Here is an 11304-nt window from a genome sequence, read left to right as displayed (position 1 = left end):
TCATGAACCCACTGAAAAACGTCGTAAAGCAGAATGACCTAGCGATAAATTTAGCTGTCGTCACGAGAAAATCGTCGTAGAAGGTCATATCTCTTGTAGTGGTCAAAAGCAAACATCATGACTGGAAGAGACATGGTGTCCGGGAGTGTACCTCGGTGGAGCTCCAACATGGACAAGGTGCTGTGTTTTGGCAACCAATACCACAGAATAAATACATTTGTCTATTTGCCTTCTTTATGTCTTGCATTACTTACTTTTTCTAGTTTAGGTGTTAGTGCCAGTTTGTGTACAAGAACGATCTTGAGTGTGAAAACCAGGATTCCATGCTAGAGTGTGCTTGTTTTGAAATTGGCATAACAATATTCTTAGAGAAATTAAGGGCCAGAATTTTGTTTTGAAGACTTTTCTCCTAAATAATAAGGCTTATATTGTTGGAGCTAGCGCAAGGTAATTGTTTTTGTTCAACTTAATTCAAGGTACACGTAGTGAATAAACTAGGTTTGAATGGAACTACTATTTTTTTTAAAGAAAACACATATGTATTTAGAATCCTTAGGCTCTATATCTAGTACATATATATCATGACTTATTTGCTTTTTGGTGAAATAAGCAAAACCAGTTCAACATTGCTGTTTTGAGAGAACTCTAGACTATACATTATTTATGCATACCTCATAATTTATGACGCCAAGTTCTACGTGCATATTGAAAAATTATTTCACATGTTGCCTTTGAGTGAGCGTGATAAAACAGTAGATACAGTTTACGGTTAACAACAATTGCAGATGATTTGTTTCAACGTAGAAAACCTGAAAATGATTACAACCAATGGCCCAAAAATTCCCTCCAATTTGTGTTTGCCTGCCCCCTGCTATGTTGATTTGTTTACACACAACAAATAATGAAGAAACACACCCCTTAACTTTTCCACAATTACCTAGTAGTGTCTCGGTGGTGTCTTACACTACTGCTTACTAGTCATGGAGGTGGAAGTGATTCGACCACCCCCCACTTGTTACTACTCTTGCTGCTGCTACTCTCCCCGTCCTTACCGCCCACCACCTGCCCGTCCTTCCCCATATAGCTGTTGATCGCGGCAGCGATCGCCACGGAGAACTTACTTGGGTCTGCCATGACTGCGCCGACATTGTCCGGCAATGTCGCCGTCATCTTCTCGTCGCCGCCGGTGCTCCAAAACGGCCTCTTGCTCCCTGCTGGCAGACCACCACCACCGATGCCCTGCGAAGGGTCCGATGACCACGGGTACTTGCTGCTGAAATGTGGCGCCTGCTGAGCTAGCATGGACGACGAATGCCCGAACATGTTGAGATGCTGCACGCCAGTGGCCGCGCCAGGGGCGCGGGGCATTGACGACGGTGGTGCGCTGAGCAGCGGCGAAGCGGCGGAGTGGTGGGAGGTGGAGTTGAGCAGGTACGGGGGGCTGAGGTAGGGAGGCGCCGCTGAGCCGCCGCCAGCCTCGGAGATGGAGGAGGAGGAGCTCGTGCTGGAGAGCAGCATGAATGTGGCCGCGGCGGAGGTGGTGGAGGCCATGGCGGTGGCGCCGACGGGGAGCGGGTGGTTGTGCGTACCCTCGTACGTCGTCACCAGGATCGACATGTCTTCTAGGCATCGCTGCACCTGCAAATGGCGCACACCATTTATCACGAATCGCTCACTCCATGCACTGATGCAGTGATGCACACGTACACATAATTCGAAGCAGCCGGCCGGTGCGACGAAATTTAGTGGTAGGGACTGCAATGCATGCGCTGAAGTGGCAAGGCAAATATTTGGTTACCTGCTTGCGCACCGGGCATCCCGGCGCGACGGTGCACCGGTAGTAAGCTCGCGGGCACGGGTTGCCCTTGGCGACCTTCTGCCCGTACTTTCTCCACTGGCACCCGTCGTTCATCTGCATGCACGCACTCGAACGGGATCACTCGTCTCATCATCAACTTGGCCGTGAAATCATGCACAAGAACTCGATCAGTGAGATGCAGCTGCATGCGTCTTACAGTGGGGCCTTGGCATCGGACGCGCACGGAGACCCTAGTTTTGCGGTTGGCCGGGTTGACGCTCTGGCTCGTGATCCCGGCCGCGGCAAGGTCGCCACCGGCGGCCGCCGGTACCCCGAGCTTGCTACTCTCCAGCAGCGCGTAGCCCTTCGCCTTGCCGTCGGTACCTTCCAAGTCGTGTGCATGCCCCGCCTCCAGCTTCTCATCCTCGTACGACGACGACGCTCTCAGGCTCAGGGATAGCCCAAGATCCTCCTTGGCGGCGTCGTCGGTGTCATCGCTCCCCACAGACGGCCGCCGCGCTGCTTGCCGTTCCTTGCGCTTCGGCTCCGGGAAGCCGCCGCCAGTCCCGGCGTCGGTGGCGCCGAGGGAAAGGAACACCTCGGGCTCCTGCGCGCGCATCGAATTAGAAATCAAATCAAACCACGGATCCAATTGACATGGTAATTATGGTGTCACGTGGAAGAATTTTAAAAGCGGCACGAGATTGGCGCTAGCTAGCTAGATGGTGGAACATGGGGTAGGCTACAATTGGATAACACCCTAGCTAGCTAGATAAGAGATTAATTGATTAGCGTAGGATTATTAGCTACTCCTCTATTACCTTAGGCTCATCTGCCTGTTGCTGCTGATAGCAGGCTTCTACCTTCTTCTGCAGCTCGTGGTAGTCACGCACGGTCCGGTCGACGGCTCGCCGGAGCATCCGGTTCTCCTCCTTCATCTTCTCCATCTCCTCCTGCATCGCGCTCACCTGAAGACATACACACGCATGTCATTACAGGGGGAATTAAACAAGATGAACACTCGCTGCTTATCTGCAAAGGTTAATTAGCAACACTTGCGCCACCTATCGAAAAATAACTACACTATAGTACATCTAGCTAGCAGCCACGCTAGCACAGCCCTTTAATTTGCAGATTGACTGTAACTCTGTAAGCTAGTATATGTGCTTTATACCTCGTCTTGCACCATGGTGCTGTAGCTATCGTCCCAGTCGCCGTTGCCGGCGGCCTCTACCACGTTCTTGTCCTGCGCACGAGTTTCGCCCCCATGGCTCTCACCGTCGCCGTGGGCGTCCGCTGCCGATTGCTTGTCGTCCTCCATCTCCTCTCCTTCTTGAGGCCTATATTTGATCTCCTTGGTGCCGTCTCCTCCTTGGTCTACAACCACTTCAACTACCACCTTCCCCTCGCCGGTTTCCTCTTTCGGCGCCTCTCCTTGCTCCTTGAACCGTTCTTCTTTCTTGTCCACCTCACCATCATCCTTGTCCCGGCGGCGATCGCCTTTGCCTCTGCCGCCGCCACTGTGGTCTTCATCACTCCTCTCCGCCTCTAGGGAGAGATCTATCGCGGCCCTCTTCTTCTTGGATGACATGCTCTTGACCTCTATCTAGTTAGCTTGTGTACCTTTGTCTCTCTGCAGTCTCTGTACAGCTAATAAAAGGAGGAACAGTCTTAAATCCCAATGCTGCTTCTCCCGAGGCATCTAAGTCAATGTCCGGGTTGTCTAAGACGTATTAAAGAGGCAATGAGAAGGGAGACTCCTCTCTCATCAAACCTATTATCTCATGTCATTTCCTATTCAACAAATAGCCAGCCTACTTTGGTACATGCATGGCTGCATACACAACCTACCAAGCAACATTTATCTATTTGGGGGGCACACATGTCAGAGACACACAGAGGATACCTGGTTTTCACAAGTCAATGAGACGATGTATGAGCAATGGCGATAGACGATTAATTTGAAGGGTGTGTTAGCGCACGGTGGTGTGATCCAAATGACAAGAATACCCAGTCAAGTGGGGTGCTCCGTCATGTGATGCGAGGAGCGCTTCCAACGCCAAGGATTGATATTGTATGGAGCCCAGGTCAACTCTTTGGAATTTCTCTCATCAGGGGCTGACGTTGCTATCATCACCCACCTTAATTTCCCCCATTGATCTTAGGACAGGGCAGATCAAATTGTGGGCTAGTATATATATGTAGCACAGATTTTATAACAAAAAGCATGACATCCACATATGTCAACTTTCAATGTTCTAGTATATCATAGAACGAACTGCTATATTCGAACTATTGACTTATCATATAATGTCACATTAGTTTAGTATCCCAGTGGTTCATACAATGTTAATGATTTGATGGAGAAGATATATAGCTGTAGAGACTTCATCAACAGGACAAAGAAATGCAACATGCATGCGTTTGATGAAAATACTACTTGGATGCCTTCTGTCTTCTGAAATAAGAAAATATCACTAGTAGAGAAACCGGCTCTAGTCCTGGTTTTCAACCCCCCTTTAATCTCAGTTTTGAAACCGGGACTATGAAATCGGGACTAAAGGTCTTGATTTTTAGTCCCGGTTCCTCCAACCAGGAGTAGAGGTGTTTATTGGGTGAAAAAAAGTTATAGCTGTGGAGATTCAAACATACGACCTCCCACTTCAGCTCTTGCACGCGTTACCATCTCACCTACCACCACACATCTTACTTAGATAAGATACGTTTTTTTTTTAAAATTCAGTTTGGAGACACCTTTTGTCCAGGTTTGAGACATAAACCGGGACTAAAGGTACATTTAGTCCAGGTTCGTGTCTCAAACCGGGACTAAAAGTCACACTTTTAGTCCGGGTTCATGTCTCAAACCGGGACTAAAGATTCTCACACTGACGTGCCTCTGACACACCTCGGTAGCCGTTGGGCAGGGACCTTTAGTCCCGGTTGGAGCTACTAACCGGGACTAAAGGTTTCTCTAGTCCCGGGCGCGAAAAATACCGGGACTAAAGCCAAATTTCGAAGTGGATCAAAAGTCATTTCTCTACTAGTGTATGGTGATTGCAGTGTATTAAGAAATGCCCACGACTGTGTTGCGTCTATGTAAACCTAGCAAATGATGGTTTGGAGAAAGAAAAGTAGCTAATTAAGGCGTGGCCATTTTGTTTTCCTAAGGCTTTGTGATCCACAGATTTTATACACTTGCTTCAATGTCTCTGTTACTCAGACCTCTGCAATGTGTTGACCCATGGCATGCCATCGTCTGCATCCTAACAATGCAGTAGCCATTTCAGTGCCCCTCTCCTTCTAATCTCAGTACTACCAACTGAACACAAGGCAGGCCAAGTTGGCGCCGTACATACAGAATCTTGAGTCAACTTGCTTGGGCCACACAGAATTTCACGCACTACAGGAAAACGCCTCTTTGCCGACTGCTTGCCCCGGTCGGCAAAGGCATAAACCCAGTCGGCAAAGGCTTTGCCGACCGCAAAGCCACGTGGCAGTCGGCAAAGAGCAGTCGGCAAAGCCTGGGTCGGCAAAGGCGGATTTGCCGACTGCCACGTGGCACACAGTCGGCAAATCCTTTGCCAACTGCCACGCCAGCAGTCGGCATAGCCACGTGGCGCCGTCAGCCCTGACGGCAGGCTTTGCCGACTGCTGGTTCCTCGGCAGTCGGCAAAGAATTTTTTTTTCAAAAATTGTTTGCCGACTGGCTGCCAGCTAGGCAGTCAGCAAAGAAAGAAAATATTTTTTTTTTGAAATGTTCTTTGCCGACTGCTTTCGGAGTTGCAGTCGGCAAAGGTTTGACCTCTTTGCCGACTGCCTCCCATTGCAGTCGGCAAAGACTCTGTCCTGGGGTTTTTTTGCCCAGCTTTGCCGACTGTAAACAGTCGGCAAAGCTGGAATTTTTTATTTTTTTGCTTTTGTTTTCTGTTTTCTCGCATCAAAACCCTGCAAAATCACAAATTATAATCCAATTTCACCAGAAGCACCGGTAGCACCATTTATATCACAATTTCATCACATTTGTCGCCAACATCACCACATATATCACAATAACGCACAACATCACATATACCTCACATATATGTCACAATAACAACCACACAAGTGCATTACAACCATCACATGAAGTCCAACACGTCGAACACCACAAATCGACGTCCATCACACGAAGTTCAACATAACAAGTCTAGGTCCATAACGAAGAAAAGAAATACATGACAACAACTTCGACGATACGGTGGATACATGATAACAGAATCGACATGTACCTAGCTCGTCGCGCCGTCCCCGGTCTCGTCGTCCGCTCCGCCCCCAGAGCCCCCAGGGTTTGCCCACGGAAACCCCCTTGGACCAAACTGAGGCGCCTGCGCGTACTGCCACTCTCCGCGCACCGGCGGCCACGAGTACGTCGGAGGAGGACCACGCGGAGTTGGATACGGTGGATAGGGTGCAGGTGGTGGATACGACATCATCTGATGGCCGGGACCTCCAGGAGACGGGTTCGAACCCGTCGACTGTACCTGCACAAGTTAAACGCCAAGTGATGTCATTAGTATCTGCAGCATGGACGCACAAGTTAAAGCAAGAGTCAATATACTCACCGGGGTCCCTCCAGGAGCGACAAGAGCAGGCACAGGAAAAAACTCTGGAGGAGGAGGCGGTGGAGCGAACATTGGAAGAGGAGGCGGTGTAGACGCCCCGGGCGTCTGCATGGACTGGAAGAAGCTGGCCATGTTCTGCATCTGAGTGTTGTAGTGCTGCTGCAGGCTTTGCTGGTAAGCCATCTGTTGCGCCATCATCTGCGCGTGCAACGTGGCGATCCTCTCCTCCATCTTGGCCTCCATCTGGGCCTGCAATATTACATCCGCAGTGTTGATTGTATGTACAGGTGCGAAACGAGTGAACGACGAACGAAACGGCACTTACCTGTGACGCTGACTGCCGCCGGGGCGCTACGGGGATGTCGCTGGAGCTCGTGGGCGTGGATCGAACCTGGGTCAGCGTAGGAACCTGGGACGGGTCGAGGGCGCTGTGGGCCATGTAGTAGCGGCCGTGCTGCTTCCCTGGTCCCAACCTCTGCAGGAGGTCTGTGTCCAGGGGCTCGGCGGTGGGGTCGAACGTCTCCCCGTAGCGCTGGCGAGCCGCGACGGTGTACTCGGTGGCCTTCTCGTAGGCGGTGGGGTTGGTGTACGCATCGGGCCCGTCCTCCGGGTTGTAGACGTTGTTCGGATCCGTCGCCTTGCCCTTGTGAGAGAGGAGGTACGCGGTGTACTCGTTGATTTCCTGCCCACCGTGCGTCTGCGTCTGCATTGAAAACACAAACATGGTTACAAGTATTGACAATTGAGCGCAAGGATTAAGACATGAACGGACGCATACCCATCTTGTCGCGAACTGGGGGAGAGGCTGATTCCCTTGGTGGTGTGACACCCCTCGCATCTGCGTGCGGCGGCCCTGACGGTCGGCGCGCCTCGCGTACGCCTCATCCGTGCGCCACATGCGCACAATCTCCGTCCAGCATTCCCTGTGGTTGTCGCACCACGACGGACACACCTGCATGACATCAAGTATTTGACATGCGAGAAGATTAGTGTAATGTTTCACTGAAGGAATCTAAACGAATGTTGTCATACTTAATTACCTGCTCGTATTGCGCTTGGGTGAGGTCGGCCTCCCTCGAGTTCATTCTCTGGCGGATTTGGGGCTTCTTGATGTTCTCTCCAAGCACGTTGGCGTGGAAGTCGCGGATGGCCTGTATGCGCGCCTCATGGTACAGATCCTTGAGACGATCTTTGCAGACCGCCTCCTGCACTCGCGCCGCCTGGACTGCTTTACCCTCCTCGCACGTGAAGAAGTCCTGCACACAGACACATCATGTAGCATTTCCTTTTTGCAAGAAGTCCAACGAATGCGTACTATTTAGCAATGCGGTGCGATGAAAGACTCACCCAAAACTCCCTCTTTATCTTTGCCGCGATGGTCTCGCCACCCTCCTCGACGAGGTAGAAGTGGGACCACTTGGTGGGCACCTTCCTCTCGCCGTTGACGTTGACAAGGCCAGGGTAGTACTCCTTAGTCAGGAGGCCCTGGATGCCATTGATATGGCGTGCTTGACCTGCTCCACTCACAATCTTCCAGGAACTGCACGAGTCATTAAGAACAATTGTTAGTCTTCAGTTCGATTTTTGACATGTCATATGAACAAGTAGTGAAATCAATAATGGTTACTTACGTCTGGCCCACGGGTGTGATCACCGGGCGCTGGTGGAATTGCGGCCGCACCCTAGGAAGCTGCGTGGGCCCGCGCGAGTACACCTTGGCCACGCCTGACGAAGTCGAAGCCGTCTCGCCTGGTGTAGGCGCGTCGTCGCCGTCGTCGTCGTCATCGTCGTCGTCGTCGTCGCCGCCGCGCTCGTCGTCACGCGACGTCGTCCCCCCTTGCGAGGACGAGAACGGCAGCCTCCTGGTCGCCTGGCGACGTCCGCTGGGGGGTCCAGGTTTTAGCGACCCGACGTCGCCACTTGCTCGAAACTTTCTCAAATTTTTACCACAGCCTCCGCATGCGATGACAAGACACGTCGTCAAGTTTCTCATTTTCGGACTCCGTTTCGATTTTATAAAATTTAAAAACACTTTTCACGCGCGTGGCTCGGCGTGTTCCGACACCAACACGGTCGAAATTTCACGCGAGGCCCCGCACACGGCCTCAACATGCTCCAAACATCATGAATATCATTTTCTGAATGGCCGGATTCCATTATTTCATGTACCTGCAGTTCAAATCTGGAGCTGTCGGAAAAAATCAAAGAAACAGAAAAAATCTACGGAATATAGCAAAATAAATCAAAATGACCCCAAACTTGGAATATATCATGTAATTACTGTACCAAGCCAACACAAAAAACTGGGATCGAAAATCAAAAAAAATAAAAATTCTTTGCCGACTGCCAGGGAGGATGGCAGTTGGCAAAGCCTGCGCCTTTGCCGACTGCTGACGGAGTGGCAGTCGGCAAAGGTGACGGTGTGGATGGCGTCAATCATGGCCTGCCTTTGCCGACTGCAATTATTTGCCAACTGCCTGGCAGTCGGCAAAGCCATGGCTTTGCCAACTGCCTGGCAGTCGGCAAATCCAGGCAGTCGGCAAATCCTGCTTTGCCGACTGCAGGAAATTCCAGTTGGCAAAGGGACCTCTTTGCCGAGTGTCGAAAAAAAACAGTTGGCAAAGAAAATTGCAGTCGGCAAAGAGCCAGTTTCCTGTAGTGACGGGGCGTTTTTTGTGCACTAGTTTTCTGCTCAACTATGCTCTCTTCCGTAATATACTACACCTTCGATCTGATCATGTTTCTCTTTTCTTTTATTCACTTTATTATATAGTTATATGCTTCCTCACGATGATTCAGGTCAACTGGTTGTTGGAACCAAAAACTGGCTAACCCTTGTTCCTTGTGGACCTTGGATTTGGAATAGATCTCAAGGCTCTTATATTGTTAGCCCTAGAAGCATAAATATATTACCCATGCAGTCATGTATAGACAATCACGCAGCTAATTAGGATAAAAGCTTACTGCGACATCTCTGACTTGTACAAATATATAAACCTTTAGTTTTTGTAGCTAGTTTGGAAAAAATGCCAGCTCTTCAGGAGAGGAGAAGCCCCGTACGAAATCAACAAAGCTTCGAGATGGAGCTATTGTAGGATTAATTATATTTAAAGAAAATATATGTGGAGCATTGTCTGCTTGGACTCTTCTCCTTTTAAGTAGGAGTAACTGCCCACATGGTTCAAAATTTCCGTGAAATTTCATGAATTTCAGTAATTTCAATGTAGCTGAAAGAAAAATCCAAAATTTTGTATTACACTGATGCATATGCTTTATTGTAAATGTATAACTCTAGACCTATATTTTCTATTGTTTATGTTGCATATTCTTCTATTCAATGGATATGTAGTCGTAAATCTTCTAATATTTTGTTTAGATCCAAAAATTCTGAATCATATTTCTTCTTAAGTCTCTAAAAAATTGGTGAAAATTTCACTAAAATTTTGGTAATTTTGAGGGATACCGAAATTGAAAACCCTAATTGCAGGGGAATCTGATATCATCTATATATTCAGAAACATCTCCTAGCTACTCCCTCCATTCTAAATTATATTTCACTTTAGTTTTAACCTAAGCCACATTTCTCTAATTTTAATCAAATCTATTGAAAAATATATATCAACATCTATAGTATTAAATAGTTTTATTAATATATGTTTTGATAGTGCGTCTTATTTGAACATGTAGATGTAGTTCAAAGATAGAAAAGTTTGGGTCATAGCATAGCAAAGTGATCTAGAGTACGTACATCCATACATAGGCTTGTTAATTATTTCAACATTTTGGTCTTTTTGTTCGAAAAATTATAACTCTTCGTAATTTTGTGAACTATGATAGAAAAGTTTTTTTTAGAGACGGTTATAATGGGTTTTCAGAGACGGCTGCTTCCCCTGCTTGCACATGTGTGTCTTTAGAAATCAACGATTTCTAGAGATTGTTATTTAATTGTATCTAAAAATTGATCTCTAAAGGTTGATTAAAACCTAGCTACCTGTAAAAATCGATTTCTAGAGGCGGGCTTAAATCCAGATGCCTCTAGGAAACCATTTCATAGAATTTGAATATCAAGCCAAAAATAACAAATCTTTGACTCTCGAAGAAGCCCGCCAAGTAACCCTCACGGATTTGTGTGAAATACGTGCACATGCGGCCACAGGGAGGATCGAACTCATAACCTAATCCTTCTGTATTCACTTAAGCGAATATTGTAATGAATATTTGAGACCCGAAATGAATTAAAATGAAAAAAGTTTAAGTTGGAAACTTTTAGATCTCGTCGAGTAAACAACTTTGATATAGGTCATTTCTCTATCCATGATCAATTTCAGAAATAAAAAACAAATTAAAAAACTTAAAACATAATTGTCGGGCCTAAATGATTTCAAATGAAAACACTATCAACTACTGATATAACTTTTTCTTCATCTGACTTGATTTGCAAAAAGTTATAAATTTCACTATGTTGCACATCTTTAAAGGGGGAACAAATTGCCAAGTACTTTCGAGATCTACAACTCTTGATTTAAAAAAATATGTATTGTACTGTGTTGCACATATTTTTTTGACTGGTCAAATTTTCAAACGTCACTAGAAATGATACTTTTAGAGGTTGTTAGGCTTTCTCGCCACCTCTATTAAGTAGAGAATATTTATAGAGGTGGTTAAGTTTTGCAGCAGCCTCCAAAGAATCGTGGCGTGCTAAATCATTCACTACTTTTAGAGACGGTTCTTGACAAAATCATTTCTATAGTAACAGCGTTTACCTCGGTACACATGACATGCTAGTGCGTTGGGATGTTTATCTTAACGGACGATTCTCCAATTTTTCGGCGATCACGGCGGGGCGACGACCTCTGCTCGCGTTAAGCTATAGCTACAGCTAGTGTGTCGGCCGTACGTGGCATC

At 47.6% G+C, this 11304-nt stretch overlaps 2 protein-coding genes and 1 pseudogene across 2 annotated transcripts; all 3 read right to left on the bottom strand.

Annotated features, from left to right (window-relative positions):
- Nucleotides 1-978: 978 nt before the first annotated feature.
- On the bottom strand, nt 979-3589 carry LOC136474973 (WRKY transcription factor 72B-like; annotated as a pseudogene).
- A 2259-nt stretch (nt 3590-5848) lies between these two features.
- On the bottom strand, nt 5849-7165 carry LOC136474972 (uncharacterized). Its single transcript, XM_066472530.1, has 3 exons — nt 6725-7165; nt 6400-6648; nt 5849-6318 (listed from the first exon to the last, which is right to left on the bottom strand). The coding sequence occupies exons 1-3, from the start codon at nt 7121-7123 to the stop codon at nt 6067-6069; spliced, it is 900 nt and encodes a 299-aa protein (XP_066328627.1). The 5' UTR covers nt 7124-7165; the 3' UTR covers nt 5849-6066.
- LOC136470645 (uncharacterized) lies at nt 7155-9316 on the bottom strand. Its single transcript, XM_066468415.1, has 6 exons — nt 9313-9316; nt 8031-8352; nt 7747-7939; nt 7440-7655; nt 7258-7351; nt 7155-7192 (listed from the first exon to the last, which is right to left on the bottom strand). Exons 1-6 carry the CDS (start codon nt 9314-9316, stop codon nt 7155-7157), a joined length of 867 nt encoding a protein of 288 aa, XP_066324512.1.
- Nucleotides 9317-11304: the final 1988 nt, after the last annotated feature.

The sequence above is a fragment of the Miscanthus floridulus genome, chromosome 8, assembly GCF_019320115.1.
Source record: "Miscanthus floridulus cultivar M001 chromosome 8, ASM1932011v1, whole genome shotgun sequence".
Lineage (NCBI taxonomy): Eukaryota > Viridiplantae > Streptophyta > Magnoliopsida > Poales > Poaceae > Miscanthus > Miscanthus floridulus.
Note: the sequence above shows the minus strand (reverse complement) of the source record. Positions and strands in the feature narration are given on the sequence as shown.

Bases quoted from the DNA above. Each gene is read 5' to 3' on its own strand.
- LOC136470645 (XM_066468415.1), bottom strand. The intron at 7,940-8,030 runs GTAAGTAACCAT...TGACTCGTGCAG, and splicing joins ATCACACCCGTGGGCCAGAC to TTCCTGGAAGATTGTGAGTG. The intron at 7,352-7,439 runs GTAATTAAGTAT...GATGTCATGCAG, and splicing joins CCCAAGCGCAATACGAGCAG to GTGTGTCCGTCGTGGTGCGA.
- LOC136474972 (XM_066472530.1), bottom strand. From the start codon at position 7,123: ATGTTTGTGTTTTCAATGCAGACGCAGACGCACGGTGGGCAGGAAATC. The intron at 6,649-6,724 runs GTAAGTGCCGTT...GTAATATTGCAG, and splicing joins GGCGGCAGTCAGCGTCACAG to GCCCAGATGGAGGCCAAGAT. The intron at 6,319-6,399 runs GTGAGTATATTG...TAACTTGTGCAG, and splicing joins TCGCTCCTGGAGGGACCCCG to GTACAGTCGACGGGTTCGAA.